At 37.5% G+C, this 23,001-nt stretch overlaps 3 protein-coding genes and 1 long non-coding RNA gene across 7 annotated transcripts; 2 read left to right on the forward strand and 2 right to left on the reverse strand.

Moving 5' to 3' along the window:
- The first annotated feature begins 153 nt into the window (after positions 1 to 153).
- Positions 154 to 2,035, forward strand: LOC120009843. Its single transcript, XR_005470752.1, has 3 exons — positions 154 to 359; positions 859 to 909; positions 1,842 to 2,035. It is a non-coding gene; the product is annotated as an uncharacterized LOC120009843 (long non-coding RNA).
- A 667-nt stretch (positions 2,036 to 2,702) lies between these two features.
- On the forward strand, positions 2,703 to 14,641 carry LOC120009899 (SAGA-associated factor 29 homolog A-like). 4 transcript variants are annotated; one of them, XR_005470761.1, is made up of 10 exons: positions 2,703 to 2,989; positions 3,598 to 3,856; positions 9,463 to 9,556; positions 9,790 to 9,866; positions 11,489 to 11,607; positions 11,774 to 11,859; positions 13,559 to 13,612; positions 13,797 to 13,950; positions 14,069 to 14,142; positions 14,236 to 14,641. XR_005470761.1 is itself a non-coding variant. In XM_038860626.1 (10 exons), exons 2-10 carry the CDS (start codon positions 3,739 to 3,741, stop codon positions 14,336 to 14,338), a joined length of 819 nt encoding a protein of 272 aa, XP_038716554.1. In that variant the 5' UTR covers positions 2,707 to 2,989; positions 3,598 to 3,738; the 3' UTR covers positions 14,339 to 14,641. The 4 variants fall into 4 exon arrangements, 3 of the variants coding, with proteins under 3 accessions (XP_038716554.1, XP_038716555.1, XP_038716556.1); XM_038860626.1 differs by having other exon boundaries at positions 2,707 to 2,989; positions 14,069 to 14,082; XM_038860627.1 differs by having other exon boundaries at positions 2,707 to 2,989; positions 3,610 to 3,856; positions 14,069 to 14,082.
- Positions 14,642 to 15,697: 1,056 nt separating this feature from the next.
- Positions 15,698 to 16,929, reverse strand: LOC120009968 (agamous-like MADS-box protein AGL81). Its single transcript, XM_038860706.1, has one exon. The coding sequence runs from the start codon at positions 16,805 to 16,807 to the stop codon at positions 15,770 to 15,772; it is 1,038 nt and encodes a 345-aa protein (XP_038716634.1). The 5' UTR covers positions 16,808 to 16,929; the 3' UTR covers positions 15,698 to 15,769.
- A 3,000-nt stretch (positions 16,930 to 19,929) lies between these two features.
- On the reverse strand, positions 19,930 to 23,001 carry LOC120008943 (GDSL esterase/lipase At5g14450-like). Its single transcript, XM_038859339.1, has 4 exons — positions 22,636 to 23,001; positions 22,335 to 22,544; positions 22,044 to 22,222; positions 19,930 to 20,823 (listed from the first exon to the last, which is right to left on the reverse strand). Exons 1-4 carry the CDS (start codon positions 22,937 to 22,939, stop codon positions 20,296 to 20,298), a joined length of 1,221 nt encoding a protein of 406 aa, XP_038715267.1. The 5' UTR covers positions 22,940 to 23,001; the 3' UTR covers positions 19,930 to 20,295.

The following is a 23,001-nucleotide window of genomic DNA, read 5'->3' on the forward strand; positions in this document are numbered from 1 at the left end:
ATTGAACTCAGACGAAAATTTTGGAGGAATTTTGGAACGTTAAGTCAATAGGGTCAAAAATAGAATTTTGATAATACCCAAATACGTAGTTTACGATATAAATACATCTCGTAACCCTTTCTCTTATACAAAACCTAAAACTCACCAAAATAACGCAGCCACCCAAGGAATACTAAACTAACCTCAACCTCAAGCGCCGAAGGACATCACCCAGAGTCGACGGTACGGGGTATAGGAATTGGACGAATTGGTGACTCAGAGATCAAAGGGAATCGTGAAATACAATTACATGGTGGATTGAGACGGAGATCGGGACAGTTTATTTTATAATACTCGTGACTGCGTCTGGAAGAAATTAGGTGAGTAATTCATCTTTAAGTTGTTGTGTTTGATATACACGACCTTGGCCACCATGAATAGTCTTGCAGTGTGATGTCCATAGAAGCGTCATCAATAAAGAGAAAAATAAATTGGTTGGGCTTGGGTTTTGTTTTGTGATCACGTGTGTTAAGTCTGGTGTTGGTTTTAGAGGTTCAAGTGAATATTGGTAAAAGAAAAGTCTATGCATAGTGTATTAATGGTTTTGTTTAAGTCTTTAGGTGTGCAGGTGGTGAACAAAGGCATGTTCTAAGGTGTTTTTAAAATGAACCATAAAAGGGTGGATTTAATAAAAGGGGAGTGAGGTCCACGGGTCAAGGGATTCATTAATTGGAATCAGCCAGGTCTCGATAAATCTGTCCAGAGAATTTGGCCAGTTGAACTTACGGGCTTATTTAGATCCTTGAGTAAAATTTATTTTAATTAATCTAAAAGTTTCTAGACAGTCTCTTAACCTATTATATGCCGGTAATTGTTTAGGGAATCGAGGAGACGCGTTAGACGTTTAACATTGATTGCACTGCTATCGAGGTAGGGGTTCTTCATTTATTGACCTCTATTACCCGATATTACGTGTTCTACAATTTTCTATGTTTTCCTCGCGTGTTAAATACCTGCCTCTTGAATCATTCTTTGTTGGCTCTTCATTGATTCGCATTTCTCCGTGCTTGACTATAATCTTTCCAGCATGTAGATAGGCATGTGAAATTTTGGCTATGGGAAAAAATGGTTGATTTGATTTGATTAGGACTCTTCGTAGAGCTTTGTGCCCCATTTTTCTAAGGAAGTAAAATATTTTCTTAACTAGTTTGGAAATGAGTTTTGGATGCATGGAAAAACTTATTGTAATACATGCATCATGATATATGTTGATTGTGTGTTCGGATTGTGGATTTTGTGGAGATGGGTGGTTGTGATAGCCTTGTTGCTGTTGTCTGGCTCTGGTTTGTGTGGTGGTTGTGACTCGCGACACACCACCTTGAGACGTGATCACTGTCTGGGATTTGTTCTCCTTAATCTGTTCCCATGTGATTATACGGGGATTTGAATGTCGCGGCCTCCGAGGGGAAATCCGGACTGTTGTGCGACGTGATTGTACGGGGATTTGATTGCCACGGCCTCCGAGGGGAAATCCGGACTGCCGTGTGCCGATGATTGGATGTGGATGATTTGTGGCGCTATGCGCATTGGGAGGAGATGTGTGTTTGCATATATAATTTGCATGTTTATATATATATGCATATTGGGTTGTGATTGTGACATGAGCATAATCCTTTTGTTCCTGCCTATTCTTGTATTACTCTTGAGCTGATTGTTGTATTTGTAGACTAGTTCTACTCTTTGTCATATCGTATGTGATTCCCTCTCTCGGTATTCGCATCATGGATATCCGAGTCCTTATCGGGTACTATACCCCTACTGGGCTATTTAGCTCAATCTCTATTTTCTTCTTTCCCTTTCAGGTGAGTACGTAGATGGTGGCCAGCTTCTCGAGGCGTGAGCGGTGTCCCCATGGATACAGTTGTGGTTTATGGGTAGCATAGGGTTTGATTATTAAAGACTTCCGCTTTGTTAAATTTTAAAGACTTATTAATTATCTCTCAATGGATTTCTAAATGCATTTTATTCATTTTTTTTGGGATTATATTAAATGATTTTGGAGGATTTACATGGATAGTTTATGTTTTGGACAAATTGGTAATTCCGCAGACCCCCCTCCGGGACGGGTCGTTACATTAAAAGATTAATTTCATTTTCATTTGATCACTCAAAATGAGTTATTGTAAATTTGTAATAAATTTAAATTTCAATGAAAAAATTGTAATTGAAAATCTTTGAGTGAATGAATGATAGTTATCCCTCTCTTTCAATGACTAGTACTTTTCAATTTATTCCATTGAAAAATAACTAACATTAAAACCAATGTTATTCTTATTCATCAAAGAAAAAAAATAAGAGTCATCTATCCAACCAATGTTTGCGTCGAATATTTGGTATAAACCACTATCAAACACGAGGCAAAGCATGAAGCTTTGGATAAATCATTTAGGTCGTTGCACAATGTTACACACCATGAAGTTTTGGATAAATCATTTGGGTAATGACACCATGTTGGTTCAATTCTTATTGAAACTAATATTTTTATTGTCACATATGTATTTTGACTTAAATTATTCTGTCATTAAATTTGAAATTTTTGTGCGCACAATTTTGACTGCCCAAGTTGGTTAAAAAAAAAACCTTTCGATTAAAAGTAAAAATCTTTTGGTAGTAAATATAGAACAAACACAGTGTTACTCGCGTGTCAACATTTCCCATGGGGCTTCACGTTCGATTAAGATCTAACGGCCTCGACTGAAACCACCGTCTTAACGAACCGCTAAAAGCCCCCCATCGGAAAAATTGAAGAGAACCCCCAAAAGACAACTTTTTTCTGTGTCTCACTTTGTCTGTGTCATCATCAGACATCAGCTTATGTAATTCATTGGTTCCTCTAGAAGCATTGGACCAGCTACGACTCGATTTGGTTTGCTCGAATTCTTCAACAAGTGATCGCTCTCTCCTTCGAGGGTTTTTTTGGGCATTGAGTATCATGTGTTTTCATTTCCATGTAAGTTGATTTCGTATTCTGGAATTTGCGTCATATATGTATATAAATGCGAAATCGGGGCTTCGATTATGCAGCTGTTGTTTACACATGAGTATCTGTTTGTGTAATTATGGTAAATTTTATGGATCGATTTAACCTCTGAGAAGAATCGCGTGACCAGAATTTGCTTTGTGTTGGCTGCTGAGCTGTTTTGATGTTACAAAGAAATAACAGATAATGAGCATTAATTGGGTTGAAAAGGATTGAAGAATGTATTAATGGGTTCGTGATTGGTTTTTTTTGGAGGTTATCGATGGTTTGATGGGTTAATGTTTTAGTGTTTTACCACAGGCAGGTTCCTAGGCTCGAAAAAGAAAATCTGGGTTGGAACCTTGGAATTCCATTATTCCAGTTTTGTCCAAAACGTTTGGGTATTTATACTAAGTTTCAGCACCAAGATAATTAATAATTAAAAATTGAGAAAAATCTCTATTTACCTTCATTTATTTTGCATTTTCCACTATGTTTTATTTTTATCCCTAAACCATAGGATTGCCATACACGCTTGAATGATAATTTTATATCAGTTGAGTTGAGAATTTTTTTTCTTTATTTTTGATTTCATTTAGGTGGTGCAACAGAAAGAACTACCGCTAACAACATGAAAGACAATTGAAAACTCCAAATGTAGCAAGGTTTGGAGCTCCTATAATCTTCTATACATATAATTGGCATTCCGATCTTTTCGTCCGAGAGCGAATCCAGAAGCAATGTCATCTCCAGACATTGTTGCAATCTTGGAGAGCTCTAGGGAACTCGATCGAATAAGGAAAGATCAAGAGGAGGTGCTAGTCGAGATAAACAAGATGCACAAGAAGCTCCAAGCAAGTAAGGCTCTCTAATGTAATTGTGTCCTTATTAAGAATTTGCGTATCTATACTTGCGGGTAACGATTACTCATATTGATCATGGATGTTGCATGTTGATATTTGGTTACCCTAATATTTACATATATATATATATAGATGCTGGTATTTTTTTTCAGGTAGCTGTTGGGGTGCACTTTTGGGATTTTCCTGCCTTGTTTTTGTTTTTTTGAATTTGCCCCTTTTAGAAGGCTCAGTGTAGTCGTATTATTATTATCTTCAAAACTTTCAGGACATTAATATATGTACATCTGTGTCTGAATAATTGCAACTTGATATTTTATGCTGTATTGATGTTTGGTTAGTCTTAAGATTGATGGGTATAGGTGGGACTAATAAATGCTGATTTCGTTGCCATGCTAAATGTGGGCTTTTCTGTGTTCTGGTTTGTTGAATATGTGCATCTTTAGGTTATTATTGTTAAATGTAGCTTGAGTTGGAGGGTTACTTGATGGATCTGTATTGTGATAGTGTTAACTCCTAGATTGCTGAATGGTTTCACTTTCTATTTTATGCTGTTGTGGTTGGATTCAGATAATTGGGGGCAGCATTGATTAGTCAATAGTCACTCAGTGTTCATATTAAGAAAGTGGATAATGAAGGATTTCTCTAGTTTGTAAAATAGAAGGATGGAGAAATATTGCATATAGGAAAAGAGAAACTAACATACTGTGTGGAAACTGGATGATCGTTGATGATATATATGTTTCTCCTATCCTCTCTTTTTCTTTCTTTGTCCTTTTATTTGGCCCAGGTTGTTTTGCACAGAGAAGTCTACCAGAATTTCCTAATTCTGGTGAAAGAATAATATATATGACTCAAGGGTTATAGATTGTTAACATATTGGGCCCCTTGTCCAACCCCTTAAAAGGCCTATTAGGAGGTAGGAGGAAACCCTCATTTAAACCACAGACCAGCCCTCTTTCCAACCGATGTGGGATACTCAACATCCCCCTCACGTGTGGGTTGGCCCAACTCCGAGAAGCCCACCACGTGAAAGCCCATCGCGTTGGACTGGCTCCGATACCATGTTAACATATTGGGCCCCTTGTCCAACCCCTTAAAAGGCCTATTAGGAGGTAGGAGGAAACCCTCATTTAAACCACACACCAGCCCTCTTTCCAACCGATGTGGGATACTCAACATAGATTATGCCCTTTTCTTCTAGAAACTTAATTCAGTTCGGTTCAGAAGAATTTGAAAGAGATCGGCTTTATGTTAATGTTAGGCTGGAACTTGTTCGTAGAAACGGTGAAAGAATTTGTTTTAAGATTGCACATGGAAGAAACTGATATGGAACAATGGTGTGGTTTCTGTCTTCTTAGATGTCCTAACTTCTAAATTTTTCTTTTTGATGGTCAACTTCTATACTATTTGCTGACTTCTATCCCTTTATGCTTGTTTGTTGAAATTGCAAGTGAATTGTTGATGCTTATTCTATTGCATCTGGTCATATTATCATATGTGAATTGTGAAATGGTTAATCTACCTTATTTTGTGATTTACTTATTGCGTCCGACTACTAACTGTAAGAGTTTCAGATTATTATGAATAAATCTTAATTATGCCATTTTTTCTTGATAAATAATTTGCTTTCTTGAGATTTTTTGAGGCTTAATTTGCACAATTCTGTACTTAAAAGGAGGCGCAAAAGTAATGGTTAATTCCATAGGTCCTAATTTCCAACTAGATATGGGCTCATGTTTATTTAGACACACCCACTCACAATTGCAATATGATTTGATCAAACTGTCAAAGACCAAGGCAATGAAATTGGCAGAAATTGAATGATTGCAGTGGGTCGACTACTCAATTTCCTTTTGTATAAATTGAAAGCTTCGTCTGGTTTCAGAACGATGGTTGTAATGCAAAACACAGAGAAAATCTTATGGTGTGGGAATATGATAAGGAGCCCTCCAACCACCCTTATGACACTTTTTCCGGTGATGTGGGATGTGCGTAATGGTGTATCAAAACCCCTCTCAAAGTTGGGGGGATAATTTTAGATGTTTGCTTCCACGTTGGAAGAGGGGGAAGGATCAATTTCTGGGATGATGTTTCAGATTTCTTTCCACTTTCCAGGATATTTATAGAATTCCAAGAAATGAGGTGGAATCAACACTACATAAGCCGTGGGAGACGGACATCAAAATTATAATCAATGGAAATACTGTGGATTGGGAGATTGAAGTTTTCAGTTATTTATGGTTCATATATGCTACAATCCTTAATCCTTCAGAGAAAGACCGCGTAGCATGAATATCTCATATGCTTGGAAAATTCAAGGTGAAGCCTCTTTATAATCTGCTTTCCAAAGAGGCAGTGGGGACCAGGAAGAAAAATAAAATCCCTCGGAAATGCATTTGGAAACCAGAATTTCCTCCTAGGATAGCCTTCTTTATAGGGGAAGCCACTTGGGGGAAAAAAAATTCTTGCTATCAAAATCTCTGCAAAAGAGTATAGATCTTAAGTTGGGATGTCGCAGTCAACCTTCTTGCAGTATCTTGGGTTGCAGCTGAAAGTTCGGAGAAGGAACTAAAAGCCTGGCATTCTATTTACTGTGCCAGCAGACTAGGCAATAAGAAATGCTGTACGACATGGTTTTTGCAGGCACATCTTGAAGGAAAGGATAAAGAGAACTTTTGATGGTGCTGAAGGTCATTTGAATAAGATCTTAATTACTGTTTCAGCTGCATGGGCATGTACTTGGATGGCACCGGCTTGGAGCCTTTGCTTTAAACATATTGTTTTTCCTAGGTAAGAAAATGAAAAACTGTGTTGCAGAATGTAATGAATGAGGTAGTTCTTTCTTCATAAAACCCACAACACTATTCGTGCGCAATGAGCTACTTGAATAATCACGGGTCACTGGCAATGGAGACTTGTTTTGTTCTAGATCAGACTCTGAAAGGGGAGTTAAAAAGGGGTGGCGAGAGGAGAGAAACCAGGTTTTGTGGAGTTGCAAATATTGGGAGGTTTTGGCTCCTCGAAAGCCAATAGGAGGCTATTGGTTTGTCGAAAACCAGATTTTCTTGTTCAATCCTTTGCAATTTCAGTTCTATTCCATATATTTCCGTTAATCAGTCTCCAATTCATCTCGCTGGCGTATTTGGGTGTGTTCTTATAAATTGGTATCGGAGCGGTTGATCCATGGCATGGTCAAGATGAAAATGGAAGGCAGAGCAGAGCTATTAGAGATTAGAGAAAGATGTTACCGAATTGAAGACTAGTTTTACAAGCTTGAAGGAAGACATGGATGAGATTAAGGCATGTGTGTTCCAGATGCGAGATCTGTTACGCCATAAAGTTTCCCCCGACAAAGGCAAAGACAAAATTGATGCGGAGTCCTTGCACGTTCGAGATGCTAGTGTGGAGAGAGGGCTACCCATAGAGTGGGATATTGGCAGGAGGAAGCTCGAGTTACCACTATTTTCAGGTGACTTTCCATTTGGGTGGTTGTTCAGAACGGAACGCTATTTCATTGTCAATTGAGTGACTGAGGAGGAGAAAATTTCAGCAGCCATCGTGTGTCTCGAAGGCAAGGCCTTGAGTTGGTTCCAGTGTGTGGAGGCTCGTGCCCCCATTGTAGTCTGATCATTTTTCAGATCTGCCTTGCTGCACCGTTTTTAGAATTCTCAGGATGGCAGCAAATACGAAAAGCTGGCAGATTTACGGAAAGAAGGCACTGTTACCGATTTCTGAGAAGGCTTTGAGTTGATCTTGGCTTCCTTGCATGACGTTGGCAAAGAAATGTTAGCAGGGGCGTTTATTAATGGGCTTAGGGAGGAACTACGAGTTGAGATAACGCTTACGCTGGCAGGCTTAATGGAGATGGCCCATCATATTGAGGAGAGTCAGGAGGAACCTAGCTTTGGCCAGTGCGAAGCAGCTGAAAACGCATCCTTCCACCTTCACAGCAGTTAGTCGTTTTGTCGGCAATTTAGGAAGACCACCAGATTCTTCACGACCTGACACTAAACCAAGCGACAATTCATTTTCTTAGTTATGGCTGATGGGGAGGCTGAAGGATGGCGAAGGTGTCTTGGAGGGTGAAACTGTTACGGAAGTCAAACCTTGAGGACAAGGTTGCTGTTTTAGGGAGGGGTATTGATAGACAAGTGCCTTAGTAAGAGGGTAAAACTTGTAGGTCTTATTAGGTATTTTGTTATTCTAGTATTATCTGAAAAGGGGAGTTAAAAGGGGTGGCGAGAGGAGAGAAACCAGGTTTTATGGAGTTGCAAATATTGGGTGGTTTTCGCTCCTCAAAAGCCAATAGGAGGCTACTGGTTCCTCGAAAAGCAGATTGTCTTGTTCAATCCTTTGCAATTTCAGTTCTATTCCATATATTTCTGTTAATCAATCTCCAATCCATCTCTTTGGTGCTTGTATTTGGGTGTGTTCTTATCATCTATGTTCTAATTTTATGGCATGTCTCCCTAAGGCACTAATGTCTTGTATGTTTCTATTTGGTCTGAAGGTACTTTTTTGTCACTTACCTCTTTGAGCATTGGTCTTACGATGCTTGTCAACATTTTTTGTAGCATTATCAAATATCAACCATTATGGTGTTTTACGTCAGGTTTTTTTATAGTCACATGCAATGATAGCCTTCTCTATATGTCACCAAGGACAAAGCTTCACTTACATGCCTTGGTAGATTTCAGCGATTTAATAGCTCTAGACAGAGTTGGTCAAGAAGGTCTCTGTAGCTAACCCTAAAATTTGGGAACAAGGGTGGAAGGTGCAGTCAAACATGGTCGGTCTGCTTAAGCACTTTTCGCTCTGCATGAAATACTTGTGCAACTCTTACAGGCCACTGCCTGGCAGAATTATCGTGCGAAAGGCAAGGTCTTAGAGGTCCATTGAGTTGTCGACCACGAGCTATGGCATGACTCATAAGTGACATAGAAAGAAACTAGATTAATATATTTATTTTTCTATATCATAACGAGGCCATAAATACCTGTTTTGTTGGGATACATGTAATGAAAAAATTGCAATATAAATGGACAAGAAATAAGAAAGAGATCATCTAACATAAATAATGTTTTAATAGATTATTTTGCATTGTAGGTTCATTTCATGGTTTTATACGCAGGGCCGCGTGTTTGTATTGATCCAATGGAATTTCATGTACATTTAAAAAAAAAGAATTTTCAGTCTACGACGGTGTAAAGAATCGAAAGAGAAGAAAGTTCGATCATTTCCAAAACTAAAGTGACTTTTTGCATCCCTAATAAATGACATGGACACGGCCAAGAGTTTAACCGTAACGTCATTTTTAGGTTTTCTTGCTATCAATTGTTGTATGATAGCACATCCAAGTAACATCTCACTTTATGAAACATTAGATTAATCAAGTTGAGTTTTTTAAATTATTTTTTTACATTTTTTGAATTTTTCTTGTAGATGGTCAATCAACAGGTAATACAGTGTGGATTACTAGCTATTCCTTTTTCCATGAGATTTTGTTTTTTATGTTGCTTGTCCATGTTTCTTTGCTATTATGGCTTGTCTGTGGCAATTTGTTATTCTTCTTCTTTTATTTATTTATGCATGTTAATGCAGCTCCTGAGGTGGTTGAGAAGCCTGGAGATACTTCATTAGCGAAGCTAAAGCATCTGTATACTCAGGCAAAAGACCTTTCAGAAACTGAAGTAAAGTATGTTTGAGTTTTTAATTGTATTTCAATAAAAAAATGATGATAATATAATTTGATGCTAGGGCTTTCAACCGTATCAGTAACTAAAGAATCATTAGTAACTTCTTACAAAATATGTGAAGTAGTTTGACTTGAACTTGTTTTGAAGTTTTTATTTGACTCTGTTACATACTATGGTTCATAATATTGAATGCCATGCTTTTCGGCAATCGCTTCTTAATTATTTGATGCAGTATTTCCACTGCATTGCTGAGTCAACTGGATGCTTTGCTTCCATCTGGACCTCCAGGGCAACAACGAAAGAGGATAGGTGTGTGCTCTAATCTATGGCTTGATGAATAAAATGAGTTTTATGCCTAGTAATCTTTGAATCTGTTTTAGCATGTAAAGTGTGCATGATTCAATTCCTGCACTAGATAATACATTAACCACTCATAGGTTCCATTTGGCTGGAAGCTAAGATAACTCTTTGAAAAGGTGTATGAGTCCCTACTTGACATAGATTTATTGTCTTGTTGATGATATGAAGATGTACATGGGTGGCACTCTCTGGGTGCCTGTATAATGTTCACACCCTAGGTTTTTGTGTAAATAGCTAAGTTGGTCACCGGAAGATATGACTCGTTTCAATTCAGTCACCAAGTTTTTAAATTTCTCAACTTGGTCACTCACTGTTCGTTTTTTTCTCACGGCGGGTCACCCGATAGCCGGAAAGTGACGCGTGGCCTCTGGGGTGATGCGTGGCAATTTTTACCCAGTCAGCAACTTATGTGTGTTTAAAAAAAACGAAAAATCATTTCTCTCTATCCACGACTCCATCCCTCTCTGAACAAAATAAGATCTAAGCGCTAGTGATCCGATGGTCCTCCCTTTCTTCATTGTCAGAGTCTCACTGGTCTCAGAATCCTCCTTTCCCACTATTACCGTCCATCCTCTTAACTCTTCAGTGTATTCACTCACTCGTTGAACAATCTAGCCCTCCTTCTTCGCTGGCGACAAACTTTAATTTGTTTTTTTGATCATTTTTTTTCTTATCCCATGTGTGAGTTTTTAATTTTTTTTTCTTCATTGTCAGAGCCTCACTGGTCTCAGAATCCTCTCCTTCCACACTCCTACCTTCCATCCTCTTTAACTCTCCAGCATATTCACTCACTCACTGAACGATCTACCCCTCCTCCTTCGCTGGTGACAAACTTTTATTTTTTGGTCATTTTTTTCGTTTCCCATGTGTGATTTAAAAAAAATTTTTGCCTTGATATAATTAATTTTTTTAAACTAAATACATGTCAGCAGCTGCCTGGATAAAAAGTGACACGTGTCACTCCGATGATGCCACGTGACACTCAGGTTGCCACTCGACACTCCGGTTGCCACACTTCACTTTTCAGTGACTGGGTGACTTGTCGTGAGAAGAAATTCAATAGTGAGTGACCGAGTTGAGAAATTTGAAAACTTGGTAACTGGGTTGAAACGAGCCATATCTTTCGATGACCAACTTGGCTATTTACTCCTAGTCCTGGATTTTTTTTCTCCAGTTGTGACTTTGCCAGTCAGGGAATGACTGGTATACATGGCTGCTAGATGATGCAGAAATCATGGAGGTTGCCATCTATCTGCATCTCCTGTAACTTAAGTAAATCTATCCTCTCCCTCAGAGTGCGGATGTTCCATTGCTGCTTATTTTTTGCTCCATGGGAGTTGAAACTGTGTGCTAGTATTTAATCAGAAGTTGATACTTAATTTGGTACTGAATTACGTATATATTAATATCGTTCACTGCCTTAATGTATCAAATTGCTAACTGCATTTTCCATGGCTCAGCAGTTTTGATTGATTATAATATTATATGCAAGTTAAGATTAGATGAACTGGATTATTCACACAAGTAATTGAAAAAGCCACACTATATAGTCACCTGATTGTTGACGTAAGTTGCAGAAGGTGGGAATGAACAGAAAAGGAAAAGAATGAAGACTGATTCAGATATCTCAAGGCTCTCTCCATCAATACGAAGTCAGCTTGAGGCCTGGGCTAATCTAAAGGGTGAACAGGTATGAGTAAAGCTATTTCCCAAATAGTTATTGATGGTTGGTTGATGTTCTAGAAGTGGCATAAACCTACTTTATTTGTTTTCCATTAGTTTTAAAATTATGATTCATGAGGTGAATCGTAGAATTCAGTTTCATCAAACTGAACAGTTCATTCTGATATATGTAGGTAGCGGCTAGAGTTACGGGAGATAATTCTGAAAAGGATGAGTGGTTCGTTGTAAAAGTGATACATTTTCATAAGGATATGAAAGAGTAAGTTTACTGCTTCTGCAACACATAACATGACTTGCTTCATTGAAATTGGGTCACTAATGTTCAAATTTACATGGATTCTATCTCCTTGAAATGTAGATATTGAGAGATGTCTTTCATACTAATTAATTTTCAAAATAATCAAATGGTTCAGGATTTTGTGAAAGTCTCCCTAGTCCCTACAAAGATGACTACAGCCATATGGATGGTGGATTGAATATTTTTTGCTTCCTTAAAAATCATTAATATCCAATCATAGAGAAATAAATCCAGATTCAGGCGGATTTTTCTGGTCAGGATATAAATCAAATTATATAAGTACTAACAGTGATTATGTCAATGTCTTTTATTCAGTAAAAATGTATGACAAGTGTACCGATTTTTTAGCGGTAAAATTTATAACTACGTAAAGAATCTTTTATACCTAGTGATTGCGACAGGGTACTGGCAATTATGGTTAGATTCCTGTCGCTAATTGTTATTGTCTTGCAGTGCCCTTTTGATACTGAGTTTGCACGAGTTTTCTTAGTCTAGTACATGAGCGATGAGTATTTTTCTTGTGTAGTTCCTTTCATTTTATCTTTTTCAGCAAGGCCATGATTGTATTATACTGCAGTACTTTTTTTGGTTACTGGATGTTGCAATTACTGTGATAATCCAATCAATGTTAGCTTTTCTCTAGATACATCTAGCCAAGCATATAGGGTGAGCTTCGGTTTGCATATTTGCTGATACATCTTCTGTGGCAACTCCTAGTTGCCTTTTCAATACATTGTATTTTTTTCTGATGCTCCATGATCGTATTCAAGTCATGAATGAACTTTACCGGAGTTTCAAACTCAAAGAAAGAATGTTTGGTATTGGCTTGCCATTTATTAGGTGATGATTTATGCTTGTCTGCTTGTGTGACTTGATGAAAAGTTTCCTAGCTCAAGCATCAGAGGATATCAATTTGCACGATGGACTTTCAAGATTTTTTTCCTTAATAAAATTTTGATGGCTTCATGTATCCAAGCTAAACTAATTTTTATTTGGTTGGCAAGTGTTGGTGGGGAGGGGAACCGAACACCTGATCTTATGGTCATGGGGGTTGGGGTGTGACCATCTCTACTGAGGTGACCATCCCATGATGATGCTGGAACAAATATGATGTGCCACAAGTCCTTTTATCTCCAGTTCTCAGTTTATACATGCCTAGTATCTGCAATCATGTTTAAGGTTCAAGTTGAGCTTGAACCTGAGCCTGCTTTTACCTATTCGTCGAGGAAACAACTAGCATATCAATAGCAAATGGGTGGGCTGAAACCTAATGCCTTTTAATGTATTTTTTAGAAGCGCCGGATGCATTGTAGTGGTATTAGTGAGACGGATTGTCTAGTGCGACATGGATGTGTCTCTGTTTTTCTATTGTATGTGTATCTACTCGAAATTTGCACTTATTGATTATCTTATAATACGTATTGAGTACCCTAGTTCAGAATTTTGGCTCATGGGATGGAGTGAACTAGCCTTAAAGAGCATCCTTTGGAGTCGACATGGAGATGCTTAACAATTTTTTTTTTTGTTTCTTTAAACTCATAATTTGATATTTTGTTTTCGATTTCGGTAATGAACTTGGTGGTGGTAGGGTACTGCTTAAACTGAACTTACCTTTTGTTATGGATTTGTTCTTTTCTGTAACTTGTATTGGCATGTGCAGATTTGAAGTGCTTGATGAGGAGCCAGGTGATGAAGAAGAGGGCAGTGGCCAGAGGTGGGTTTCTCAACTGATGCTTTGTTATTTGTTTTATATTAAAATAACCCTGTGGTACCGTGTCTCATCTGTCTTTTCCCTTGATGTCTTGTGGTATTGCCAATTACTTTTGCTCACATTCTTCGTTGCTTCTTTTTAATTAAACTCACGTGGGCAATGTTCATTTATGTCACAATTACTCCAGAAAATATCATCTGCCTATGTCACGCATCATACCGTTTCCAAAGCGAAATGATCCTTCCACTGCCCCAGATTTCCCTCCTGGAAGACAAGTTTTAGCTGTTTATCCAGGAACTACTGCACTTTATAAGGCAACTGTTGTTAGTCCTCCGAGGAGGGTAAATATTTTCTCATCCAATTATGCTTGTAAAGAAGTCACAATTATCGGTATGTTTATGCTACTGACCTTAATTGTATTTGTGCATGCTGTGCTGTTTCCTTTTGAAATATGCGTAGAGGAAGACGGATGAGTAAGTAATATCTTCTATTATTTCCATCTGTCATTTGTGCTATATTTTTCCCAATACGGGGTTTGTGACTATCTGCATTATCTTGAACTAGAGTCGAGCTGATTAGTTCATTTGGCATGGTATCAGATTGTAAGAAACGTTTTTGTTGTGCAGTTATTTACTGGAATTCGACGATGACGAAGAAGATGGTAAAATGCCCCAGAGGACAGTACCTTTTCACAAGGTGGTTGCCCTGCCAGAAGGTCATCGTCAGTGAATTATTTCTGTTTATAAATGTGTGCAAATACAAAGTTGTGCAGTGTCGTGTACCAACATGCCCCTATGTATGTATGTATGTGTTTGTTTAGTCGGTAATTGCTGATCTAAGGATCCAAAATCTCACTCCACTTCCTCATCTACAATGGGGAGGAGATTGGTGAGTAGACTTTTAAGTTTTAACCATAAGACCTACGTAAGTAAGTTGAGGGTTAAATGTAATTTATCCTTGAAGATTTTCAGAATTTGTTCTTTAGACAAGCAAGCTTAAATGTAATTTATTGTTTATCCACTTCTTTGTATTGATCTTATATGAATCATACGTAATATGATTTGGGAAATGTATTTATTCTTCAAAAAAACTGTTTATGATGGGACTCATCTATAAATTAGCTTTACAGGGTTAATTAAATTTTTGATCACTGAAAGATTTAAAATTTCATTTCGGTCACTCCAAGACCAAATGTTTCAAGTCAATCATCCAATAGTTTTTTTGGCTACACTTTGGCTGGTGGTGGAGGAGAAGACGAGAGTGAGGAGGGAAGAGAGTGGTAGAGCTATGGGTTTAGTTGTAGGGCATTATTAGTGTTAAGTTTGAGGTTGGAGAGGAAATTTAAGTGGTTCGATCAAATAGGTTTATAGGTTTGATTTTGTCATTTGGATAAAAAAAAAATATAGTTATTTTTCATTTTAGATTTTGTCAGGTCACATAAGTAAAAAAAAAAAGAAAAAAAAGTTTGAATTAACCGTCAAAGTGACAAATTATTTGGTTGACTGCCCATAATCCTCATGATCTATCCAATTGGTCAAAATGTAGTAAAAAAAATTATTAGGTGAAGTTGACTTAGAACATTTGATTTTTGGGTGGGTCCCATATTACCTACGGGATCGTTCTGCATCCGGATCAACATACCAATTATTACCTATCAAGCCCTCATTAAACACGTGTCTCGTGTTAGGTGAGGTGGGATCCATAAAATTTCCACTACTTGAACACTGTCCTTCGGGATCTTCTCTAAATAGTACTTGTTCCGATTCCCTGCTTTCGTGACAGCCAAATTGAACCAAATTACCCCCGAAAACTCTTGCCAGAATCAGCCCCATACAATCCTGAACCCATTTAAACAATCCTAAAAGCTGTGAAAGATCATGTAATTCCAGGCATTACACAGTAGCAAAAGCCCATTAAAAAAAAAAAAATCCTGTATGATCATATATCAGTGATAACATTAGATTGTTCAAGAAGAACAATCGGAGAAAGAAAAAAAAATGGCAATTCAATTCACTGTAACTAAGAACAAGAAATCTTAAAACTAGGGTTATGTTTGATGAGACTCCAGAGGCTCCCATGCTTTCAAAATTGAGACTGGACAAGCTTGATCAAGTGACGATCCTTCCGACAATACCATGTTACGACACAATAACATTATTGTTATTTATCGCTCGTAACATTGTTACTCGCATCTTCAGACCATAGTGATGGACAATCAAGGTTAAGGAAGGCATCAATGTCTTCGTCGTCAGTCCAACCCACTGAAATCTCATCCAAATTCTTGGGCACCAAATCATCATCGTTAGTCTCTGTTGTCCCAATTTCATTCCCTGAATAACCATAATCCGACAACCAATCTTCACACTTTTGTTCATTAGACTGCATTGTAGAATCATTCATGAAATCAAGAGGTGGGACTTCTGGGTCAAGTAGGAGAAATTGTAAATCAGACAAATCACCATTGTAGGTATTAGGCGAGCCCATTAGTGGGTTTTGCCCAATTTGTCCATCTCCATCATGATCAGATTGAGTTAATTGTGCTACATCATGATGTGATTGCACCTTTTCTGAACTAAATAAATCACCATGGAAGGAATTAGAAGAGCCCATTAATGGGTTTTGCCCAATTTGTCCATCACCACCAGGTTGAGCTGATTCTACTGTTTGGGTACTAAGCAAATCGCTAAATTTGTACACTTTAATAGCTTTCCCCTTCTTTTCCCTGATCTGGTTTTGAAGCGAATTAATCCTATTATACACAGCTTGAGATTTGGACTCCAATTTACATCTCAAATCAACCAATTCCTCTCTAGAAAAATTGCCCACAAACTGTTTGTTCAAATTCCTACCCTTGATTTCTCCTTCAAACTTCCTCTTTTTGTCCCGCAAAACGCGCAAAAAATCGTAGCTTTGTTTGCACTTATTGTCCTCTCCAAGTCCTTGGAACGTCCCAATAATGTCTCTCACAGTTGTCTGATTTTCCGGCCATGTAACGACTTCTCCGTCGGGTCCGAAACAGACCCAACAAACGGTGACGGGACAGAGCTCGGCGAGCTCGCAAGCTTTCGTCTTCAATACCAACATTCGCTTCTTGAAAGCGCGCCTTCTGGAGGTCTCTGCTCCAGATTGTTTGGCATTGCGCTTTCTCTTCCTCTTTGTCCCTCCTCCTTGCCGTTGATTCAATGCAGGACGACCCATTGAAATTAAGTTTGTATTCTATGCAGTGAATGAACAGAAATCCTGGGTTGTTGTAGTGATCAGTGTTTGGAGGGGGCTCATTCTCTCTCACTCTCTTTTATATAGTAATTGATTTTGGAGAATTGCATTGAAGGAAACTTTTGTTAAACTTCTTAATTCAAAACAGTAGCGTTCAGACTTAACTAGTTACTAATTAGCAGTTTCCGTTAATCTCCTTTACGACAGAATGCGACCGAGACACTGTCCTTTGTTGGATTTGACCTCCTTTCCTTTTTGTCTTGCCTACCGAATGAAGGAAAGATGATCGAACTATATCTTAATGAAGGAAATATTAATTTCTGTTAAAATTTAGCAGGAACATGCAAGATATTTGGGAATTTGCCTATCAACTGGCCATTCGTTGGACTGAGTGGTTTCTAGCTTAAAAAAAGAAGTAAAGACAATTGTTTATACACAATTTTCTGCTTCTTTCTCATTTGGCATTTCATGTTGAACAGAAATACACTCATCTTCGCCATGCACCCACCCAGAAGAATGCACATAACTGAGCAGCTGAGAATCTGGAGATATTTGGATGGGATTCAGTGAGTCTTCCATTTTTATTCACGTGAGCCTGCATAACAGCAAAATAGAGCAAATTAAGTTTTTTGAAAACAGAATTAAACATGAAAGCAAAATTGAAGTAGCATATAAATTAGTCACCTGGCATTTGCCTCTCGGCTTTAGAAGAGAGAGTCCTGTTGTCATGGATAGCAACGGATACCGAACGACAATCCTGAATAAAGTATTTTAAAAGAAATCAAGTTAGTGGCAACAGAGTGAAGTACACTGCAATGGTGCTAATACTTGAATTACCATTAAATTGTAGTCCAGTTGTTGTTGTTGTCTCCATAAGCAGATTAATCTGAAGAAATAATTAACCCCATGAAAAAAAAGAAAGGAATTACACACAAATTCACAAAAGATAGAAAGCTATGTGAAATTCTGTAGTGTCATCCGCCCAAGTTGATCAAGAAAATTCAAGAACCCGAACAAATATAGCAGCAAAATAAAGAATAACGGAAGAATAACAACACATAATTTATCTTGGTTCGGACTCAAGACGAGATCATACGTCCAACAATGATGTTCTTTCATTCTACTATGATTTTCAAAGAGTTTACAAGATCACGAGTACAAGAGATAATCCTCACAAATCTCAAAGGTTATCTTTACCCCTTCTAGTCTCTCTCTTAGTCGTATCTTTTACTCTCTTTAGACTAGTTTTCAAAACAATAAGTTTCTTCCTATTTATATCAACCCTGCTCTCGCGTCTAGTTACGATTCTGCTCGAGTGGGGTCCCTTCCGCTCGAGTGGTTGCATTGCTTTTAGGTATGAGCAATAAGTCTTTCTGCTCCAGCTCTCCACTAGTCTGCTCGAATGCTACGCCACGGGTCTGCTGGACTCTCGTCCTGGTTTTCTGGGTTGATCTGTTTGTTTGGGTGGGTTAGCCTTTATTTCGGCTCTTCTGGGTCAGCCTTCGTCGACTAATTGTGCTGGGTTAATGGGTTTCATCCTGGTTGTAAATTGTTCTATCTTTCTTCCCTTTATAAAATCAGTCATTCTATTAAAAAAAAACACTCTAGTAATTTTCTTCTTCTTGATTGCTACCTCCACATCTGTATTCAACATTACTTCTGTCCACCTAGACTCTCCAATCTCCACAAGTGGGAAAATTATCTAGGTTAGCATGCTCTTTACTATACAATACGCAATCGTTAGTGCACGCATGAATGTTTTCGTAGCATAGGTCAAGGTCTCGAATAATTCTTTTAGCCTCATACATTCATTCAGGCAATTATGTGTTTGGTTTTGGCAAGGCCCTCTTACAAGGTCCACGTAAATCATCGAAGGACCCAACGAAGGGTACTCCGTAGAGGTCATTAAATTTAAATATTTAAATTTCGGATTAGTCATTAAAAGATGGATCTTCTAAGGCAGAGTATGGCAGTGTGTGTTGCCGATTAAAGTAATAAGGAGTGTAGACAATTGGCTCCGTTTGGTACAGCGGAAAGATTGATTTTCAATGATAGGGGAAAAACTGTGAAAAATATGCTGAGCTTAAATCTGTGAAATATGCTGTGAGGCGTTTGATGAATTAAAAACTGACGCTAGTGAAAAAACTGTTAAAATAAAATATTATAATATTAATTTTTTATTTTTATATTAAAATTAATCTAATAAATATAATTCTTATTAAAAATCATTTTAAGTATTAATTAATAAATATTTTTAAGTATTAACTAATAAATATTTTTTTATTTTAAGTATTAAAACTGTTAAAATACTTTTATAGTATTAAAACTGTTAAAAATAATTTTAAATATTAAAATATTTTTCATAATTTTTTAATCATTTTGTTATTATATTTAAGCTAATAAGTATAATTTATTATTAAAATTAATTATAAATTGTTTTATATCAAAACTGAAATTAATGTTTTAAATATTAATAAAAAAAGTCAAAGAAATTAATGTTATAAATATTACTAAATGTTATCATTTGTAGGATCCACATTATTAAAAAATAATAAAATGTAATAATGATGTGGGGTCGACATCATTAAAAAAAATAGAAAAAAGAAGGGAGGCATTTAGCCTCCCGCTGTGGAAAGAAGCTCCCTCTGGGAGCTTCTTTTCCTCCAACGGATCCGCTGGCACTTTGCCAGCGGATCCGCTGCTTCCACTGCACCGTTTGGTGCAGCGGAAGGTGACAGCGGATCCGCTGCACCAAACAGGCAGAATGTGATGAGAATCCTACATCGAAAGATGATGGGTTTGAAATTTAGTTTATAACGGAGAGCAAACCTCCTATTATCAACCTGGATTTTCGATAGAGAATTATGTCTAAATGTGTGATGTTAGACTTGACACCACATCACGTGTGGCAGGTATTCATCACAATGATTCCACCCCGCAACCTCTAGCGGAAGCCGATCTAATCGATCCTGCAAACCAAATTCTTATTAAGGGTATAACAAACTCCTATTAATTGTTTTTGTTATGAATATTATCATTACGACATATTTTTAGCAAGTCTAATCGATCATTCAAACCAAATTCTTATTAAGGGTACAACAAACTCTTATTAATTGTTTTTTGTTACGAATATTATCATTAACACATATTTTTTTTTTCCAACGAACAGAATAATATGAATCAACAATGCTAACATGGTGTAAATATATATAGCATACAATTTTTTATTACATACGTTTATTAAATAAGTAATATATATATATATAGGAATTATCCTATAAATACACAAAGTAAGGACCTAAAATAAGTACAGTTTTTTGACCATTGATTTAAGTGAAATGACTAGTGGGACACACTATTTTGGGTCTCACATATTTTAAATCAATGGTGAAAACATGTGTACTTATTTTAGATCTTTATTTTGTGTACTTATAGGAGAATTCCTATATATATATATATATATCTAATGCCTATATATGGCATTGGCATGCATTTGTAAGGGGAATTGGTGGATCAGACAATGAACCATTGATTATATGATTAGCAATCCAATGATTTGCAGCTTCAGAGTAATGAACACCATCCCAACTAATAACCGACGAAGGATCTTTGCAAGAACCCGCGTAGATTTCAGAACCATTGACGTTAGCCTTATTCCCACACCAAATATCTATACCATTTTCATGGTATCCACAACATATCGTTTTCGGATCAGCAAATCCTTCTTGTTTTGCATTTCCAATCAATCCATACTTTGCGGCATACACATCAACGTATGCTAACGAGGCATTCGGAAGCTTCCCTCTTAGTTCTACTACTTTTTCCTTGAGCTGTCTATTGAACTCCATCGATATCTCGTTTTGCTCTTTGACACAACCAATTTGGTCAAGATAGCCCGGTTGTGGGTTAGTACTGACGCGGTGCATAGTTACTGCCAAGCAACCATAAGGTGCTGTGTTGTGAATCCAGAATGTCCTTGCCCCTAAACCATGTAGGTACTGAGACGCATTTAAGATATTAAGATGATTGTTAATCTCTCTCTCTCAACACGCGAGATTGACATGATAGACGAAAATCATAGGGTTAATTATACTTTTCGTCACCGAAAGATAAGCATTGTTCACTTTTAGCACCAAAAGATTTTTTGTTACAAAGTCGTCACCTATTGATTCAAAATGAGACATATAAAGGATTCGATCAGATTTGCTACAGTAACGGGCAGAGTCAAAGCTGATTTGGCATATAGTCAAGTATTGTAACATTAGAAGTGTTGATGTGTATGCTTATTTGGCATCCAGCTCAAGACATGTCATTAAAATGAACTTTAAAAGATCCTAACATGCTACTCTCTCTCCTAGCTCTCCTCTCTCTCTCCTTATCTACAATTTCTCTCTCCTTGCCACCATTCAACACCTGATCCGGGCGTATCTCCATCTTCTCCGACCAAATCTCTACGAAAATAAAGCACTCATATTATCATATTGTGCTAGCTAAAGCCTAGGACTCAAATAGGAGATGAATTAAACTCAGATTGTGCTAAGGTTCCATGTAAGATTGGAGGGGTTCAACTACTCTCCAATTCCACCAATTGGTTCTTGTTGAAATCAAGTTGAAACTTCGACAACTTGTTGAAATCTTGCCTCTGCGCTGTGTGGTGTATTCCAAGAACATTTGAAAACCCATCAATGGAGAGATCTTGAATAGATCGTGAAATACCCATCAATCAATGGAGGCTCACATAGAAAGATCTTGAATATTGGGTCTTTAAGGCTCTTGAACAGATGTAATGGAAAAGTAAAAATATGGGAGTCAGAACAACAAAAATGGTGAGATGAGGGAGTTGGGGTTTTGATGGAGGGAGTGGTGTCCGTTGAGGAAGAAGATGACAAAAGGGGAGGGGTATGTTGGAAATTTTAGAGATTTATGTAGCAATATGTAAGGATTTATTTTTATTTTTCTTCCAGACAAACATATATTGACGAATGAGCTTTAACTTAATGCCACGTCAGCGGAACCCTTGACCTAATTAATGTCACATTAGCAAAACTCTGACCGAATCCCTTAAATGTCTCATTTTGAATCAATGGGTGACAATTTTGTAATAAAAAATCTTTCGATGCTAAAAATGAACGACGCCCATATTTCGGTGAAGAAAAGTATAATTAACCCAAAATCATATGTGATCAATCAGTTGACGAGTACTGGTAAAGGAACTTACTTGGATGGCAGAACCCAGTTGGCTAACAATGTCGGGGATCGTTGTACGAATTTCTTCATAACTCATCTGCGCACGATAACCAGCAGCAATATCATTCATCCCAATATCAAATGTATAAAGAGCCTTCGAGAACTCGTCAGGTCTCGGGAGTCTACTTTTCTCACATTCATTAACATCAGCTGCGACGAATTAAACCACATGTGTTTCCATCATAAGAAAAATTATTGATCCTTCTATTGGAAAATATGTATCAGATTTTCATTTGGGCAATATAGAATTAATTGTATTTACCTTGGTTATAAAGATCGGTCGTCCTTGACTTAAATTGGTTGAAATGTTCAGTTTGAATGTCGAGAGGAAATGGGCTCACTCCATTCAAGAACCATGATTCATTCTGGTGCCTAATGGTGGCACCCCCAGTGGCAAAATTAGCACCATGTCTGAAATTGGTTCCAACTGAATCAAGATATCCACTCAAATAAGGCAGTCCCAGGTGTTTAGCTGCACATTTGCAAACAGTTTATAGACATTATCGATATACACATATAAATAGAAAATAGAGAGCTAGAGATAAGTAATCATCAGTTGTTACCAATGAAGTCGATTATGAGGCGTCCATCGGAGCCCCTGCCAGAAGGCTTATGGAAGAAAGTATTGCCTGATGGTGACGCCATTGGATAAAACGCAGCAGCCATTCCACCAGTATCTGAATTTGAATCCCCGAAATTATAAATTGCAGGGAAGTTGCAGGGTGATAATCCATACAACCCTTCTTGGCCTCTCACACTCATCATAACCCATGAAAACAAAATCCAAACAATAATACCTCTCACAAACACCATGTCTCCTGTGTGTGCCAGACCCTCTTTTGCTAGCTCAACTATTGTTCTATACATGATGTTCGCGTCTTTATTTGGTCACTTACCTTAATGGGATCATGTTTTTGTTGCGTTGAAGT

The sequence above is a fragment of the Tripterygium wilfordii genome, chromosome 11 (assembly GCF_013401445.1).
Source record: "Tripterygium wilfordii isolate XIE 37 chromosome 11, ASM1340144v1, whole genome shotgun sequence".
In the NCBI taxonomy this organism is placed as follows: Eukaryota; Viridiplantae; Streptophyta; class Magnoliopsida; order Celastrales; family Celastraceae; genus Tripterygium; species Tripterygium wilfordii.